The 19,389-nt window shown below is 46.4% G+C and overlaps 1 protein-coding gene across 1 annotated transcript; it reads right to left on the minus strand.

The window, feature by feature from the left end:
- Positions 1–7,093: 7,093 nt before the first annotated feature.
- On the minus strand, positions 7,094–15,733 carry LOC141105102 (uncharacterized). The gene is made up of 7 exons (XM_073594960.1): positions 15,613–15,733; positions 12,049–12,175; positions 11,618–11,773; positions 11,075–11,183; positions 10,780–10,877; positions 10,552–10,693; positions 7,094–9,458 (listed from the first exon to the last, which is right to left on the minus strand). The coding sequence occupies exons 2-7, from the start codon at positions 12,142–12,144 to the stop codon at positions 8,176–8,178; spliced, it is 1,884 nt and encodes a 627-aa protein (XP_073451061.1). The 5' UTR covers positions 12,145–12,175; positions 15,613–15,733; the 3' UTR covers positions 7,094–8,175.
- Positions 15,734–19,389: the final 3,656 nt, after the last annotated feature.

Below are 19,389 nucleotides of genomic sequence, written 5' to 3' on the forward strand. Positions count from 1 at the left end.
TTTTTTAAGGATATCAACCGTATAGTGGGATCCTTTATTTGGTCGGGGGGAACCCTAGATTGGCACGCTCTACGTTGTGGTTGCCTGCGGATTTGGGTGGACTTGCCCTCCCCAATTTTCAGACATATTTTTGGGCGGCTATGTTGGTGACAGTCCACTGGTGGTTTCAGGGCTCTAGATTCAATGTTGCAATCTGTCTCGAGGCGAATGTCTTGGGCTCCCTGAATGACCTTCGCAACTTTCCCTATAGAGGACCCAAGGCATACTGTGAGGTGCCTGGGCTTACTGGGGGACTTGGAAGGTATGGGAGCTCTCGTGAGCTTACGGACCTGGAGAGTATGTGCCATAAGAGGGAACTGATTTGCCACAGCCTCTCTACCATCTACGCTGCCCTGATTCGACTGGCGACAGATTTTAACCCTCTTTTATTTCGCGGTGGGAATCCGATCTTGCTATGCAGTTTACCGACCCTCAAAAGGAGAAAATTCTTTACTTTGCCCAGAAATCTTCCATAGCCAGTAAGGTCCAAGAAACCAGTTACAAGATTCTGGCAAGGTGGTATAGGGTGCCCACGACCCTGCACCGTATCTTCCCGCAGGTACCTGACACATGCTGGCGATGCAATGTTGGCCAAGGCTCAATGTTTCACATCTTTTGGGAGTGCCCGAAACTTAGACCTTTCTGGCAAAAGGTAGATAGTACTATCAAACACCTGACTAACGTGGATGTAGAAGACAATCCTGCGGCATGCTTGCCTCACACAGCGGCCCATTAAAAAAATACAAGACCTCACTTTCCATTCAGCTATACTAAATGCAGCCAAGGCGTGCATTCCCTTATGCTGAAGGTCTGTGCACCCACCTTCGATGTCTCTTTGGTTTTCTAGGATCAATGAACTCAGGGACATGGAAGACCTTACGGCTACCCTATATAACCGAGAGGAGTCTTTTCGTGACACTTGGAGGCCATGGCAATATTTTTTTTGTCACAGATGCTTACATGCAGTAGGTCTCGCAGCCTGGCTGATTCACCATGAGAAGGAAGTGTCACCAGCACACCAGGATCTCCAAAATTGGGTCCAAAACTTTAATCACATAATAGCAAATTCTTATGATTGCAGTCGGCTCCAGCCATTGGTCATTTCAGCACCCAATCTAAGATACAGCCGTTTGTGCAGGAACGTGTGCGTTGGGAGTATTGCATTGGTAGCTGATTCACCAGGGGACTTGTCATGAGGCTCTGGGTGAGAGAACTCGCTCCTCTGGTTCTTAGTTTCGCTACACAGCCTTTCTTGTTACTTCCATTCTTCTTATTCTTTGGGCCTGCACCCCTTTTTCGTTTTCTGCTATCTGTGCCCCCCCTCTCCCTTTCTTGTTCCTTTTTCCCAGTTCTTCCCCTTCTACTGTTTCTCTTTATATGTCACACCATTCAGTTTGGAAATTTACTCCTGCGGTTTTCTTTTTATTGCTGTAATATATTTGATGATGTGTTTTAGACTCTATCCCCTTTTTGGGTTATACTGGCCACCGGGGTTCTCTTTTGACCCTGGTATTTTTACTTTCTATATCCCATAAGTTTGCATTACTAAGTCGGGGCTCCTCTATTTATGTTGGGATACTTATGCCGCGTACACACGATCGGACTTTCCGCCAACAAAAACCATGGATTTTTTTCCGAAGGATGTTGGCTCAAACTTGTCTTGCATACACACGGTCACACAAATGTTGTCGGAAATTCCGAACGTCAAGAACGCGGTGACGTACAACACGTACGACGGCACTATAAAAAGGAAGTTCAATAGCCAGTGCGCCACCCTTTGGGCTCCTTCTGCTAATCTCGTGTTAGTAGAAGTTTGGCGAGAGACAATTCGCGCTTTTCAGCCTTGTGCTTTTCAGTTCATTACTGCTTGTCAGTTTGTGCTTGTGGGTTCTTATCTGTTCTTTAGTGCGTGTTGTCAGTTCGTTCCTGTCTTTCAGTGCGTTCTATTTAATAGTTTATATCTGTTTTTCAGTGCGTTCTTGTCCGCTCGTTTCTGATTTTCAGCTCGCTCTTCTTAGGCCTTTCTGATTTTCAGTGCGTTCTGTTAGTTCGTTCTGACCAGCCAACCGTTCCACCCAGGAAGATGTGGAGGAGCCCAGCTTGAGCCAGTTATAGCATTGTTCAACATATTTCTTGTCAAAAAATTAATGATGTTAACTAGATGCTATTATTGATCACTAATTTCTGATTTAACAAAGTGTTTTACAATATCAATAGGCAGTAGTGGCCAAAAATGTTTGGGACAAGAATGAAAAATGCTGGGGTCAGAATGATAGTCTTTTCTATTTGCAACAGTCATGACCTCAAAATTGTGTGTGATTGATGACCAAAAAAACTAAAACTATGTCCCATTTTCAAACACAGGAAAGTCTCAGCCAGGAGGAGGCTGTGGAAAGTGGCAGCCAGGAGGTGGCAGTGGAAAGTGGCAGCCAGGAGATGGCCGTGCCCAGTAGCCTGACCGAATCCCAGGTTCCTTCCCTTCCGCCTTCCAATAAAAAGGACCAGGTGAGGAACCTGCAGTCAGCGACTGCTTTGATTCGGCAGGCTACTGCGGTCCTCACAAACACTCCTAGTGTCCACAAGGCCTTTTGCTGTATGACGACTAGTAAGATGCAAGGAATGGAAGAGGGCCAACTGTGAGTTGGACCATATAACTCCTCCACCACCTCCAGCAACACCTCCAACAACACAGCCACAGCCTGGAAGGAAGCGTGTAAGGAAGTCATGAGAGTGATGGCCTGGGTTTGGTGTGGTCTGGCAGGCTGTTGTAAGACCACAGCCTCGGGACATATCTGTCATCTGCTGCTGCTCCCGATCTCTTGGAGTCCTGGACCGGATTGTGCTCCCTATTAAATGGACTCCTCAGGCTACCAATTTTGCCTGTAAAATAATTGATGTCTGCCCTGGGGTACAAAGGCTTCACCAATTTCAACTGTTTCTCCAGCGTTGCCTTCCTCTTTATTTTGTTATGACCTCTAATAAATTTATAATTTTTGTTTTGACAAATACTTGGCTATGTGTTTTACTTCAAAAAGGACAGTTTGTTTGCGAGTAGGCAGGTAGATTTCAAAAATACAATTTCAAATTAACAGAGGACACCAACACCAACCAACCTCTTTGAGGTTAAAAAATACAAGATAATAATGGTGTTGTGGTAACTTGACACACAAAATGACAAAAAATATTATGGATATCACTATAAAAAAAAAAAAGGACGTAAAGAGGACGATGAGACGTAGAGTGAGATGAAAAGTAAAGAGGACGATGAGAAGTAAAGTGAAATGAGAAGTAAAAAGGACGATGGTAAGTAGAGTGAGATGAAAAGTAAAGAGAACAATTAGACGTAGAGTAAGATGAGAAGTAAAGAGGACGATGAGAAGTAAAGAGGACGATGAGATGTAGAGTGAGATGAGAAGTAAAAAGGACGATGAGAAGTAGAATGAGATGAAAAGTAAAGAGGACAATGAGACGTAGAGTGAGATGAGAAGTAAAGAGGACGTTGAGAATTAAAGAGAGATGATAGGTTTGATAGACTCACCCGGGCCAGAGGCTTTTGGAGGGGAATAAATGCTAGCCTGTTGCCTACCGACTACAGGCCCTGGCATTTGAGGGAGCTGCAAGCATTTAGGAAGATGTTCTGTTATGTAATGAAAAAGGACATAATTAAAAAGGCCATGATGGTCTCTGCCAGCTTGGGACTCATAGCCTGTATTCTTGTTCAAATAAACAGTTCCAGCTTTGCAGCCAAACAAGTCCTGCCTAGTTCTTGGTTGTACTATGCGTCTATAATATCTAATATCTATATTCAGATTGGAGGAGGCGGTATATGATGGAAGCACTCAAGCGGAGTATGGGATGTTCCGTTACAATAAGTAAAGAGGACGATGAGAAGTAAAGTGAGATGATAAATAAAGAGAACAATGAGACGTAGAGTGAGATGAGAAGTAAAGAGGACAATGAGAAGTAGAGTGGAATGATGAGAAGTGGCCACATTCTCTTCAAAAACACTTGTTACCCCCATGGCTTTTATGGAAAGCAGATCCTCATAATGATGGCACATTTAATTATACATATTATAAAACGATATTCGTTTGCTTTCAGGAACTGCAGCCATCGCACCCATCCTCCCTTCCCTACTTACCTTTCCATCGTCCTCCTTCCTCCACATAATCTTCTTACCCAAAACCCTATACTAATTTTAGGTAACTCAAATTCTCCCATATTTTATATATAAAAATATGATTTTGCCTGGTCACAATCACACAATAACGACTCCCAAAGCAGTGCGATAACTTCCATTTATGCTCATTATACAATACATCATCATGTACATCATCAAATATATCAAAGTACATTGTGAAAACTTTCTCCATTTTTCTACTTCCGGTGTGCCCACTTCGTGTTTTATTTAACTTTCTACTCTACTATAATAATAATAAAAAAAGAAAACAGCATATAAAAAGATAAATGTATTACCTTGTCAAAATGTAATCCATCCATGAGAACTAATTATTACAGCATTAGACATCAGGATGGAAGAATACAAAAAATGGTAATATGTGATATTTCTGATTTTCTAACCTAACAGAAATCGTTTAGACCTAATCATAATAAAGAAAATATATACAAAACCTCTACGTCAGTGGCCTCCAAACAGCGGGCCTTTGTTTGCTTTTATCTGGCTCACGAGACGAGGCAAGATTTCATCCTCTGACACCAACCATTGGGCATAATCCCCCCCCCCCCCCCACTGACATCAATGAAGGGGCACAGTTCCTCCCAAGGACACCAGTGATGAGGCACAATCCTTCCCAGTGACATCAACGATGGGGGCACGATCCGTTTCACCCAATGACACCAACGATGGGCCACAATTCCTCTTACCGGCACCAAAAAAGGGGGCATTGTTTACTCCCGCTGATGCCGGGACAGTTCCTACTTCCAATGGCCACAGTCCGGCCCCCGTCCCATAAAGTCTGAAGGACATTTAACTGGCTCTTTGGAAAGTTTGGAGCCTTGCTCTACACTGATGCCGGGACAGTTTCTACTTCCAATGGCCACAGTCCGGCCCCCTCCCATAAAGTCTGAAGGACATTTAACTGGCTCTTTGGAAAGTTTGGAGCCTTGCTCTACACTGATGCCGGGACAGTTTCTACTTCCAATGGCCACAGTCCGGCCCCCTCCCATAAAGTCTGAAGGACATTTAACTGGCTCTTTGGAAAGTTTGGAGCCTTGCTCTACACTGATGCCGGGACAGTTTCTACTTCCAATGGCCACAGTCCGGCCCCCTCCCATAAAGTCTGAAGGACATTGAACTAGCTCTTTGGAAAGTTTGGAGCCTTGCTCTACACTGATGCCGGGACAGTTTCTACTTCCAATGGCCACAGTCCGGCCCCCGTCCCATAAAGTCTGAAGGACATTTAACTGGCTCTTTGGAAAGTTTGGAGCCTTGCTCTACACTGATGCCGGGACAGTTTCTACTTCCAATGGCCACAGTCCGGCCCCCGTCCCATAAAGTCTGAAGGACATTGAACTAGCTCTTTGGAAAGTTTGGAGCCTTGCTCTACACTGATGCCGGGACAGTTTCTACTTCCAATGGCCACAGTCCGGCCCCTGTCCCATAAAGTCTGAAGGACATTTAACTGGCTCTTTGGAAAGTTTGGAGCCTTGCTCTACACTGATGCCGGGACAGTTTCTACTTCCAATGGCCACAGTCCGGCCCCTGTCCCATAAAGTCTGAAGGACATTTAACTGGCTCTTTGGAAAGTTTGGAGCCTTGCTCTACACTGATGCCGGGACAGTTTCTACTTCCAATGGCCACAGTCCGGCCCCCTCCCATAAAGTCTGAAGGACATTGAACTAGCTCTTTGGAAAGTTTGGAGCCTTGCTCTACACTGATGCCGGGACAGTTTCTACTTCCAATGGCCACAGTCCGGCCCCCTCCCATAAAGTCTGAAGGACATTGAACTGGCTCTTTGGACAGTTTGGTGCCTTGCACTACATAATCCGTTGAATATCTTTCTTCGGGTCTCGCTTGATTTCCTTGACAGGATGGTGTCCATAGTCACAGAAGACGTTGACCATATGTAGGGTTATATACATCATAATGCAGATATCATCTCGCTACAAAAGTCCTTTCAAAATTTGAACTATGGGTAATATAAATGGTAAACGATGTAGGTAACTTGAAAATCATGTACACAGGACTTCCGTAACATATGCCATTATTAGAGGCTAAATGGAGAAAGCGAAAATAGAAAAAAAGGGTTTGGGGTATATTTTTAGACAGAAAGCTTGATAATAGTACACAATGCCAGGCAGCTGCTGCAAAGACTAGCAAAATCCTAAGAAGCATTAAAAAGGGTGATATGGGGACTTATAACATGTAATTATTCGTACACTATATTACCAAAAGTATTGGGACACCTGCCTTTACACGCACATGAACTTTAATGACATCCCAGTCTTAGTCCGTGGGGTTCATATAACAGCTTCTACTCTTCTGGGAAGGCCGTCCACAAGGTTTAGGAGTGTGTCTATGGGAACGTTTGACCATTCTTCTAGAAGCGCATTTGTGAGGTCAGGAACTGATGTTGGATGAGAAGGCCTGGCTCACAGTCTGTGCTCTAATTCCTCCCAAACGTGTTCTATCAGGTTAAGGTCAGGACTCTGTGCAGGCCAGTCAAGTTCCTCCACCCCAAACTCACTCATCCATGACTTTATGGACCTTGCTTTGTGCACTGGTGAGCAGTCATGTTGGAACAGGAAGGGGCCATCCCCAAACTATTCCCACAAAGTTGGGAGCATGAAATTGTCCAAAATGTCTTGGTATTCTGACGCCTTAAGAGTTCCATTCACTGGAACTAAGGAGCCAAACCCAACCCCTGAAAAACATCCCCAATGATTTGGACAGTGCACAAAGCAAGGTCCATAAAGACATGGATGAGCGAGTTTGGGGTGGAGGAACTTGACTGGCCTGCACAACCCGATAGAACAACTTTGGGATGAATTAGAGCAGAGACTGCGAGCCAGGCCTTCTTATCTAACATCGGTGCCTAACCTCACAAATACTCTTCTGGAAGAATGGTCAAACATTCCCATAGACAATTCTAAAAAAGGAAGTAATCAAAACTACAGAAATCAAAAAGTAATCTTTGGAACTTCAGCAGCGCTAAAAGTTTTACATAAAAAACTTGATAGGCGCCTATTGATAAAGGCGTATCTACGAAACGCGTCTAGGTGTTCCACACGACTTGCCATACAGGCCATTGGCTCCGTTTTCTCCGCAGGAACCACCACGGATGATCACAGCTCTCCGATAGGTGCCGAGATTGACAGAACTGAATGCACCGGGTTACCATTTATTTGATGCTTGTTTTTACCATTTTGTTTGTGAGTACAGTTTTACACTATGAGGCTTCCTCTCTCCTTATTTGCCCGAGTATTATGAATGGCTCCCAGCTGATTGGATCCCGGTGAATCGGAGGATGTGAGTGTTGGTCTCCAGATCTGCTGATCGTTCACTGTGGATTGGACGGACGTTCCTCGTAGCCACTTCATTTATACTATAAGGCTTTGATTGATCTTCTTCCTGGTGAGTGCAATTCCTTAAGCACTAGATTGATCGAAAAGACAGCCGATGAACCTTTTTAGGAACTGTTATATGCAAAAGACTGTGTTTGAATTCTGTTTCCAGCTGGATTTCTAGATTATCAAGTTTTTTATGTAAAACTTTTAGCGCTGCTGAAGTTCCAAAGATTACTTTTTGATTTCTGTAGTTTTGATTACTTCCTTTTTTTAGAAATGTTTTTTTTTTTGTTATTATAGCAGCTGCTTTTTCATGTTATTACTTCATTTTCCTAAGCGCCGAATAAGTGATCTTTTTGGAGAACTTCTGTGTTGCTATTCCCATAGACACACTCCTAAACCTTGTGGACAACCTTCCCAGAAGAGTTGAAGCTGTTATAGCTGCAAAGGGCGGAGCCAACTCAATATTGAACCCTACGGACTAAGACTGGGATGCCATTAAAGTTCATGTCTGTGTAAAGGCAGGCGTCCCAATACTTTTGACAATATCGTGTATGTGCAAGCCCCTCAGCTATTAAAACGACATAACCGTTCGACGGATGGAACAGTCTATGAAGTCGTCGTATGGGTTTTCTGATGTGCCATCAGATGCGATTTTAGAGTGAAACATTTCCCGCACTCTGAACACGAATAAGGGCGCTCTCCCATGTGAATCTTCTGGTGCGTAAGCAGGTTTCCTTGCTGCGTGAAAGACTTCCCGCACTCCGAACACGAAAAAGGGCGCTCGCCGGTGTGAATCCTCTGGTGCGTAAGAAGGTGCCCTCTCTCGACGAAACACTTCCCGCACTCCGAACACGAAAAGGGACGCTCACCGGTATGCTTTCTCTGGTGAGTAAGAAGGTCTGCTTTCCGCATGAAACTTTTCCCGCACTCCGAGCACGAAAAAGGACGCTCGCCCGTGTGACCTCTCTGGTGTCTAAGAAGGTCTCCTTTCTGAGTGTAACATTTCCCGCACTCTGAGCAGGAAAAGGGGCGCTCGCCCGTGTGACTCCTCTGGTGCCTGTGAAAATTTTTTTTCCAAGTGAAACACTTCCCGCAGTCTGGGCAGGCGTAAGGCCGCTCGCCCGTGTGACTCTTCTGGTGAACGATGAGGATCCTTTTGCGTGTAAAACATTTCCCGCACTCCGGACAGGAGAAAGGCCGCTCGTCTGAGTGGCTCGTCATGTGTATAACAAGGCTTCCTTTCTGAGTGAAGCATTTCCCGCACTCCGGGCAGGAAAAAGGGCGCTCGCCCGTGTGGCATCTTTGGTGTCTAAGGAGGTGCTCGTTCCGGGTGAAGCATTTCCCGCACACGGCACATGAGAAGAGACTCCCGCCTGTGTGAAGTCTCCGGTGCCTCAGGAGGTGTTCTTTGCGAGTGAAACTCTGATCGCACTCTGTGCAGGGGAAAATGCGCTCACCCGTGTGGGTTTTCTGGTGCTTGAGAAAGTCCCTATTCCACGCGAAACACTCTCCGCAATCTGGACACGTAAATGGACCCTCGCAATTCTCCGCACTTTCTTCTTCCCCTATAGATATTTCTGATGGTAAACCTGTATCGATCTCAGAACCTGCGGATATTTTATCATCCAGGCTAGTAACACTCTCTAGTTTACCAGAAGAGGAACTCTGAAGATTTGAGGATCTATCTACGCTGTGAAGTCTCGGATAGATGATTTTGTTAACAGCGTGTGGATCTTCGAAGGACTCTTCGAGATGGGAGGGACCTGGTGACCCATCTGCACAGTACAGGTTTACTCCCGGGGAAAAGTCTTCTGTGCCATCATCTTCTGCATTACAATCCGATGAAGAATGTTGTCTCTTCAATGTATCCTGGACATTATATCCACCTGCTGCAGAACACATTCATGAAAGTCTGTTAGTCAGCGGGGAGTTATGTACAGTCATGACATCAACATTTGTTAGAAACATGACATTATATTGAGGAATGGAGATGGACCTTTCATATGGTGTACAGTATCTCCTCCTCATTTGTTGGGAACATGACATTATATTGAGGAATGGAGATGGACCTTTCATATGGTGTACAGTATCTCCTCCTCATTTGTTGGGAACATGACATTATATTGAGGAATGGAGATGGACCTTTCATATGGTGTAAAGTATCTCCACCTCATTTGTTGGGAACATGACATTATATTGAGGAATGGAGATGGACCTTTCATATGGTGTACAGTATCTCCTCCTCATTTGTTGGGAACATGACGTTATATTGAGGAATGGAGATGGACATTTCATATGTTGTACAGTATCTCCTCCTCATTTGTTGGGAACATGACGTTATATTGAGGAATGGAGATGGACCTTTCATATGGTGTACAGTATCTCCTCCTCATTTGTTGGGAACATGACGTTATATTGAGGAATGGAGATGGACATTTCATATGTTGTACAGTATCTCCTCCTCATTTGTTGGGAACATGACGTTATATTGAGGAATGGAGATGGACCTTTCATATGGTGTACAGTATCTCCTCCTCATTTGTTGGGAACATGACGTTATATTGAGGAATGGAGATGGACCTTTCATATGGTGTACAGTATCTCCTCCTCATTTGTTGGGAACATGACGTTATATTGAGGAATGGAGATGGACCTTTCATATGGTGTACAGTATCTCCTTATTTGTAGGGAACATGACGTTATATTGAGGAATGGAGATGGACCTTTCATATGGTGTACAGTATCTCCTCCTCATTTGTTGGGAACATGACGTTATATTGAGGAATGGAGATGGACCTTTCATATGGTGTACAGTATCTCCTCCTCCTTTGTTGGGTACATGATGTTATATTGAGTAATAGATTCCCATTAATCTCCTCCTTAGTTGACAATTTGAAACTCTACTTATTGTCCATTTGTAAAAGTATTAAAGTACAATAACAGTGTGACAATCCCTCTCTACATTTAGTATTCATTGTTTACCTGTGTTAATGTCTAGTGGAAATTCCTCTTCTTTAATGGTAACCATGATTTCTTCCTCCTCTGTAGACTGTTGATCAGGCCTCATATATGTCTCCTCTTCTTCATCCTTCTCCTCAACTTTCATAATAATCAGGTCTTCCCCCTAAAATAAGAACACATATATCCCAAATTCTTTCCAAGAACTGCTCCAAAACCCTTTATGAGTTGTAGATGCTTGACGCTGTGTACCTGGTATTGTTGGGGCATGTTGTAATCTTCCTGTGTGGAATCCTGGAAATAAACAGGGCTGGGACATTTCTCTGGTGGACTTCTGGTACTGGAGCCTCCTGTAGGTCAAACACACACTGACTGAATACAATGGGGAAGACATGCATATTTGGAAGGAGCCCCAGACCAAAAGATAAGAGTCCAAATTCATATATTGATGTTGTGGTAAAAGACAGCCAACACGTTTCAGGGGTCATAGGAATTCCAGGTGGACCCTCCGTACTGCTCTTTCCTTTACAATAAAGTCTCCTCTTACCCGGTGATGTGAGGGGCGGCTGATTCTCCATCATGACGTCCTTGAAGAAATCCTTGGGTTCTTCTGAATCCTCCCACTGCTCAGCGGCATCTTGGCTTTTGAAAGGAATCTAAAGAGCACAGTAACATAGCAGTAATAAATCAAGAAACATATCTAAAGTTCAACAATACAAAACGCAGCAACTGCTTTCACATATGACAAATAATTCCCCTCTGGCCAAGAAGGAAAATATCTGAAGAACCTGGAATGGATCTCAATCGGAAGGAAGAAGGAACATAGTTTTGATATTTTTACACACTGAGGACACTTGCAAAAACGCATGGCGGAACCTATTGTGGACAGACAACTCTGTGGAATACTAGGATTGAGAATAGACAAGAGATTATTTCAAGTCCATCCATTTCTAAGAACCATCCATACATCCTTGGAGTCCACCTGATATGCCTCATTATGTCGTCAGGATTTTCCTTATCTAGACTGGATTACACGACGACAGAGCCATCACACATCCCATAATATCCCAGAATTCCCGGCACCGCTCACCTCTCCAGTCAGCAGCTCCATCATCTTGTAGGTGGCTTCCAGAATCTTCTGAATGTTGCGTTTATTAGGTTTCCTGGATTTGGGTGGAGGTGGAACATGAGGACGACTAGTTGGTGTTAGTGGCTCCTTAGAAGTCTTCTTCACTACTTCATAATCCTATTAAAGGAAACAAAAATCATTACTGCTACCCACACTCCCAGAATCCTCCTCGCCTCTCCGGTCAGGTCTGTGTTTTATTAAGAGAGATCAGAGTGATGTCATGTGACCTCCCAGAATCCTCCTCGCCTCTCCGGTCAGGTCTGTGTTTTATTAATAGAGATAAGAGTGATGTCATGTGACCTCCCAGAATCCTCCTCACCTCTCTGGTCAGGTCTGTGTTTTATTAATAGAGATAAGAGTGATGTCATGTGACCTCCCAGAATCCTCCTCACCTCTCCGGTCAGCAGGTAGATGATCTCCACAGTGAGGTCCAATACCCTCTCGGTCATGTGACTCCGCTTCTTATCCATTCTTATTGATGTGGTCATGTGATGTATACAGGACACTCCTCTCTGTAGACTGATAAGAAGTTTTGAATTATGTGGAGTGAAGCACTGTAGACTATATTAGTATCTGATATGGGCTCTGAGCCTTACACAGAGTATTCATATTGTTATGAATGGGTCTGAAACACGGTCTGTCTTTGCAGCCTCCAACAACCAATAGTCTTCTGTTGTACATCTTTTGGAATGTGACCACTAAGCAAAACCGCCTACCTCACTCACACCTCCTCCCCTCCCACAACCACCACCACCTCACCCACAGCCCCCCCCCCCACCTTTCACCCATCCCTGCACCTCTCAATACCACTCCTGTGCCTTCCCTCCACTACCTTGCCAGTACTCCTTCTGTCACCATCCTGTGCACGCTTCTCCTAATTCTACTATTCTGCTCTCACCTCACTCCTATACATAGTGCCCACCCTCCCTCTCCATGTCCCTAAACCTCATCCCCCCCCCCACTCATCACCATCCCTGTGCACTCTTCTCCTAATTCTACTACACCTCTGCATGCTGCCCCTCTTCGCTCTAACCTCACTCCTACACGTAGTGCCCACCCTCCCTCTCCATGTCTTTGAACCTCATCCCCCCCCACTCATCACCATCCCTGTGCACGCTTCTTCTAATTCTACTACACCTCCCCGCTCTCACCTCACTCCTACACATAGTGCCCACCCTCCCTCTCCATGTCCTTGAACCTCACCCCACCCCCCCACTCATCACCATCCCTGTGCACTCTTCTCCTAATTCTACTACACCTCTGCATATCGCCCCTCTTCGCTCTAACCTCACTCCTACACGTAGTGCCCACCCTCCCTCTCCATATCCCTGAACCTCATCCCCCCCTCCCCCTTCATCACCATCCCTGTGCACGCTTCTCCTAATTCTACTACATCTCCCAGCTCTGACCTCACTCCTACACATAGTGCCCACCCTCCCTCTCCATGTCCTTGAACCTCACCCCACCCCCCCCACTCATCACCATCCCTGTGCACTCTTCTCCTAATTCTACTACACCTCTGCATATCGCCCCTCTTCGCTCTAACCTCACTCCTACACGTAGTGCCCACCCTCCCTCTCCATATCCCTGAACCTCATCCCCCCCTCCCCCTTCATCACCATCCCTGTGCACGCTTCTCCTAATTCTACTACATCTCCCAGCTCTGACCTCACTCCTACACATAGTGCCCACCCTCCCTCTCCATGTCCCTGAACCTCATCCCCCCCCTCATCACCATCCCTGTGCACGCTTCTCCTAATTCTACTACACCTCCCCGCTCTCACCTCACTCCTACACATAGTGCCCACCCTCCTTCTCCATGTCCCTGAACCTCATCCCCCCCCCCCCCCCACACACACACTCATCACCATCCCTGTGCACGCTTCTTCTAATTCTACTACACCTCCCCGCTCTCACCTCACTCCTATACATAGTGCCCACCCTCCCTCTCCATGTCCCTGAACCCCCCCCCCCCACACACACACTCATCACCATCCCTGTGCACGCTTCTTCTAATTCTACTACACCTCCCCGCTCTCACCTCACTCCTACACATAGTGCCCACCCTCCCTCTCCATGTCCTTGAACCTCACCCCACCCCCCCACTCATCACCATCCCTGTGCACGCTTCTCCTAATTCTACTACACCTCTGCATATCGCCCCTCTTCGCTCTAACCTCACTCCTACACGTAGTGCCCACCCTCCCTCTCCATATCCCTGAACCTCATCCCCCCCTCATCACCATCCCTGTGCACGCTTCTCCTAATTCTACTACATCTCCCAGCTCTGACCTCACTCCTACACATAGTGCCCACCCTCCCTCTCCATGTCCTTGAACCTCACCCCACCCCCCCCACTCATCACCATCCCTGTGCACTCTTCTCCTAATTCTACTACACCTCTGCATATCGCCCCTCTTCGCTCTAACCTCACTCCTACACGTAGTGCCCACCCTCCCTCTCCATATCCCTGAACCTCATCCCCCCCTCCCCCTTCATCACCATCCCTGTGCACGCTTCTCCTAATTCTACTACATCTCCCAGCTCTGACCTCACTCCTACACATAGTGCCCACCCTCCCTCTCCATGTCCCTGAACCTCATCCCCCCCCTCATCACCATCCCTGTGCACGCTTCTCCTAATTCTACTACACCTCCCCGCTCTCACCTCACTCCTACACATAGTGCCCACCCTCCTTCTCCATGTCCCTGAACCTCATCCCCCCCCCCCCCCACACACACACTCATCACCATCCCTGTGCACGCTTCTTCTAATTCTACTACACCTCCCCGCTCTCACCTCACTCCTATACATAGTGCCCACCCTCCCTCTCCATGTCCCTGAACCCCCCCCCCCACACACACACTCATCACCATCCCTGTGCACGCTTCTTCTAATTCTACTACACCTCCCCGCTCTCACCTCACTCCTACACATAGTGCCCACCCTCCCTCTCCATGTCCCTGAACCTCATCCCCCCCACACACACACACTCATCACCATCCCTGTGCACGCTTCTTCTAATTCTACTACACCTCCCCGCTCTCACCTCACTCCTACACATAGTGCCAACCCTCCCTCTCCATTTCCCTGAACCTCACCCCCCTCCCCCCTCATCACCATCCCTGTGCACGCTTCTCCTAATTCTACTACACCTCCCCACTCTCACCTCACTCCTACACATAGTGCCCACCCTCCCTCTCCATGTCCCTGAACCTCTACCCCCCTCCTCCCTCATCACCATCCCTGTGCACACTTCTCCTAATTCTACTACATCTCCCCGCTCTCACCTCACTCCTACACATAGTGCCCACCCTCCCTCTCCATGTCCCTGAACCCCCCCCCCTCCTCATGCTTTCAAAACCCTAACCTTGCTGGTCTTGGAAAAAGCACACTTAGAGTGTAAGCTCCTCTGGTACAGAGACTGATGTGATTGGCTTAGTATTCTCTGTATAGCACTGCGGTATATGTCATAACTATATAAATGTATAACAATAATAGTGTGTGACGGTGGGGGAGGGGACATTAGAGTGTAAGCTCCTCTGTACAGAGACTGATGTGACTGTGGGGGGAGGGGACATTAGAGTGTAAGCTCCTCTGGTACAGAGACTGATGTGAATTGCTTAGTATTCTCTATACAGCGCTGCGGTATATGTCAGAGCTATATAAATGTATAATAATAATAGTGTGTGACGGTGGGGGAGGGGACATTAGAGTGTAAGCTCCTTTGGTACAGAGACTGATGTGACTGTGGGGGAGGGGACATTAGAGTGTAAGCTCCTCTGGTACAGAGACTGATGTGATTGGCTCAGTGATCTCTGTACAGCACTGCAGTATATGTCAGAGCTATATAAATGTATAATAATAATAGTGTGTGACTGTGGGGGAGGGGCATTAGAGTGTAAGCTCCTCTGGTACAGAGACTGATGTGAGCGATTCATGTAAAATCTTATTACCTTCTCTGCTGCCAGTTCCAGCAATGTCTCCTCTATTTCCTCTCAACAATTCCCCTCACCCACAATTTCCTGTCTGTTAGTTCATTTCCTGTCTGTACATTCCACAACTTCCCCTTTGTATGACATCATTTCCTGTCCATTGGTCCCAGCAACTTCCTGCCTGTGGCCGCTGTTCAGTGTAAGTGATGTGGCCACCTTGTGGAGAATTAGAGGAACTGCAGCTTTTTTTTGTGCCAACTCTTTCTACAAACAAGTCTGTATATAATGTTTTGTGTTGGGACGTCATCCCTCTCTCTGGGGATCGCCATCACGCTCCGCAGGGATCTACGTTGGGAGGGGAGCCAGTTCCCGGAGTCCAGAACTCGTACGCTGGATGTTTGCCCGTCTCTCCTAGACGCCTTTCCTCCTGGCAGCAGTGTTTTGACAGAGAAAAAAAAAAAACGATTGAAGGTTGTAAACGCATGTAATGTGGGGAGCATCTAGGCACGTAAAGCGCTCGCGCATGAATTCATTTCATTGGCCAGAATAAAAGGCGCAAGTGAGTCACGTTTTCAGCAATAGCAGCAGGTGGGGGATGTTTCACATCAGGGGCAAAAACGTTCCAACGTGTCGCGATTGGAGGGCGGCAACACATTTGAGCAATCGGGGGAAGCACTACAAATGGTGCAACAACTGGCATTACAACAGGCGGCGAGGAGGCGCCACATCGCCTGTCAATTATATCTAAATCAATCATGCCTAAATCTAGCTACTGGCTGGATCACCAGGTAAAAATAAAGGGAAACTAAAAACTAAAAAATGAAAACGAATGCAGCCATCATATCTAATGACTATTAAGCTGATATATATATATATATATATATATATATATATATATATATATATACTGTATATCTATATACACTATATTACCAGAAGTATTGGGACACCTGCCTTTACACGCACAAGAACTTAGTCCGTAGGGTAAAAAAATCTCCTCTGTGATCACAAAAGCAAGCATAACATTCAAAAAGGCGCAATGGCATGGAAAGAACTCATTGAAACCGACACGTTTCGTCTACAAAGACTTTAACTGGAGTTGTAGACGAAACGCGTTGGTCCATAGGGTTCCATAATGAGTTGGCCCACCCTTTGCAGCTATACCAGCTTCAACTCTTCTGGATTGTGTCTATGGGAATGTTTGACCATTCTTCCAGATGAATATTTGTGAGGTCAGGCACTGATGTTGGATGAGAAGGCCTGGCTTGCAGTCTCCGCTCTAATTCATCCCAAAGGTGTTCTATCGGGTTGAGGCCAGGACTCTGTAAATGCCAGCCAAGTTCCTCCACCCCAAACTGGCTCATCCATGTATGGACCTTGCTTTGTGCACTAGTGTGTAGTCACGTTGGTGGTGCAATTCCTCCTCCTCAGCTGAGCCACCTCAGGCATCCTCGACCTGGCATGTAAGAATATGGATCAGGATGGCAATGTCCCAGATGATAAAAAAAACCTCCTTCCACCACAAAACCATTTGGTAGGTTTATGGTTAACAGCATCCGTAAAAAAAAAAAAAACAACAGAAAGCCTCCACATAGTGAAAAACCGTATGGTTATGGGTTTATTTGGAATAAAAAGACTTTACATAGATTCCAAGATGTATTGCATCAAGTAAAAAATCTCCTCTGGGATCACAAAAGCATAAAATTCAAAAAGGCGCAAAGGCACGAAAAGGACTCGTCAAAACTGACGCGTTTCGTCTACAACTCCAGTCTTTGTAGACGAAACGCGTTGGTTTTAATGAGTCCTTTCCATGCCATTGTGCCTTTTTGAATTTTATGCTTTTGTGATCACAGAGGAGATTTTTTACTTTATGCAATACATCTTGGAATCTATGTATACTTTTATTCTAAATAAATCCGTAACCATCCGGTTACGGCTTGTTGTTGTTTTTTATGGATGCTGCTAACCATAAACCTACCAAACGGTTTTGTGGTGGAAGGAGGTTTTTACCATCTTGGACATTACCATCCTGATCCATATTCCCACATGCCGGGTCGAGGTTGCCTGAGGTGGCTCAGCTGAGGAGGAGGAATATCACCATTTGCTATCCAGAGCTTTGATATCATATGCCTGATTGATGCTACCTTCTGGTAAGAGTATTTAATCTTCTCCCCTGGGTGGTGGATGCACACACGGCGGTGACTCCTTTAGTCCTAAACTCCTGGATTCCTTCCCATCAACATATATTAATGTTTTAATCACCAAAGGGACTATACAGCTAATGTTGATTTACTATTTGCATAGTGCACTTTATTTAGAGATGCTATCAATTAAATGATGGTGTTGGAGATTTTTTGTATATGCTAATCACAATTTATTTTGTATACCACGGTATGTTGATATGTGGATACTCAACATTTGATTTCTAGCGCTGCACTGTTTCCACTATATACCTACAGTAAGTCAAGCCCCCTTGCTGCAGCGTCTTACCTGTGTCTTTTGTCACCTGTGTCTCTAATGACGATGTCCTCAGCGACCCCTGTGCGTACCTGTGTCTCCAGTGACCCCTGTGTCTCCAGTGACCATTATGTCTCCAATGACGATGTCCTCAGTGACCCCTGTGCGTACCTGTGTCTCCAGTGACCCCTGTGTCTCCAGTGACCATTATGTCTCCAATGACGATGTCCTCAGCGACCCCTGTGCGTACCTGTGTCTCCAGTGACCCCTGTGTCTCCAGTGACCATTATGTCTCCAATGACGATGTCCTCAGCGACCCCTATGCGCACCTGTGTCTCCGGTGACCCCTGTGTCTTCAGTGACTCCTCTGCTGCATACTGGTGTCCTCAGTGACTCCTGTGCGTACCTGTGTCTCCAGGGACCCCTGTGTCCTAAGTGACTCCTGTGCGCACCTGTGTCTCCAGTTACCCCTGTGTCCTCAGTGACTCCTGTGCGCAGCTGTGTCTCCAGTGACCCTTGTGTCCTCAGTGACTCCTCTGTGTACCGGTGTCCTCAGTGACCCCTGTGTTCTTAGTGACTCCTCTGTGTACCGTTGTCCTCAGTGACCCCTGTGTCCTCAGTGACTCCTTTGCGTACCGGTGTCCTCAATGACCCCTGTGTCTTTAGTGACTCCTGTTCACACCTGTGTCTTCAGTGACTCTTGTGTCCTCAGTGACTCCTGTGGGCACCTGTGTCTCAAGGGATCCCTGTGTCTTCAGTGACTCCTGTGTTTCCACTGACCCCTATGTTCTCAGTGACTCCTCTGCATACCAGTGTCTTCAGTGACCCCTGTGTCCTCAGTGACACATGTGTGCACCGGTGTCTCTAGTGACCTGTGTCCTCAGTGACTCCTCTGCGTACTGGTGTCTTCAGTGACCCCTGTGTCCTTAGTGAACCCTGTGTGCCTACGGACTCCTGTGCACACTTGTTTTTCCAGTGACCCCTGTGTCCTCAGTGACTCCTCTGCGTACCGGTGTTTCCAGTGGCCCCTGTGTCCTTAGTGACTCCTGTGGGCACCTGTGTCTCCAGTGACCTCTGTGTCCTCAGTGACTCCTGTGGGCACCTGTGTCTTCAGTGACCCTTGTGTCCTCAGTGACTCCTGTGGGCACCTGTGTCTCCCAGGATCCCAGTGACTCCTGTGTCTCCAGTGACCCCTGTGTCCTCAGTGACTCCTGTGGGCACCTGTGTCTCCAGTGACCTCTGTGTCCTCAGTGACTGCTGTGGGCACCTGTGTCTTCAGTGACCCTTGTGTCCTCAGTGACTCTTGTGTCTACTGGGATCCCTGTCTCTTCAGTGACTCCT

Source organism: Aquarana catesbeiana, linkage group LG08 (genome assembly GCF_042186555.1).
Source record: "Aquarana catesbeiana isolate 2022-GZ linkage group LG08, ASM4218655v1, whole genome shotgun sequence".
Taxonomy (NCBI): Eukaryota; Metazoa; Chordata; class Amphibia; order Anura; family Ranidae; genus Aquarana; species Aquarana catesbeiana.

Excerpts from the sequence above, each read along its gene's own strand:
- LOC141105102 (XM_073594960.1), bottom strand. The coding sequence starts at position 12,144 with ATGACCACATCAATAAGAATGGATAAGAAGCGGAGTCACATGACCGAG. Across the intron at positions 11,774-12,048 it reads TCTACCTGCTGACCGGAGAG|GATTATGAAGTAGTGAAGAA; the intron begins GTGAGGAGGATT and ends TTCCTTTAATAG. Across the intron at positions 10,878-11,074 it reads GCCGCCCCTCACATCACCGG|GAGGCTCCAGTACCAGAAGT; the intron begins GTAAGAGGAGAC and ends TTTGACCTACAG.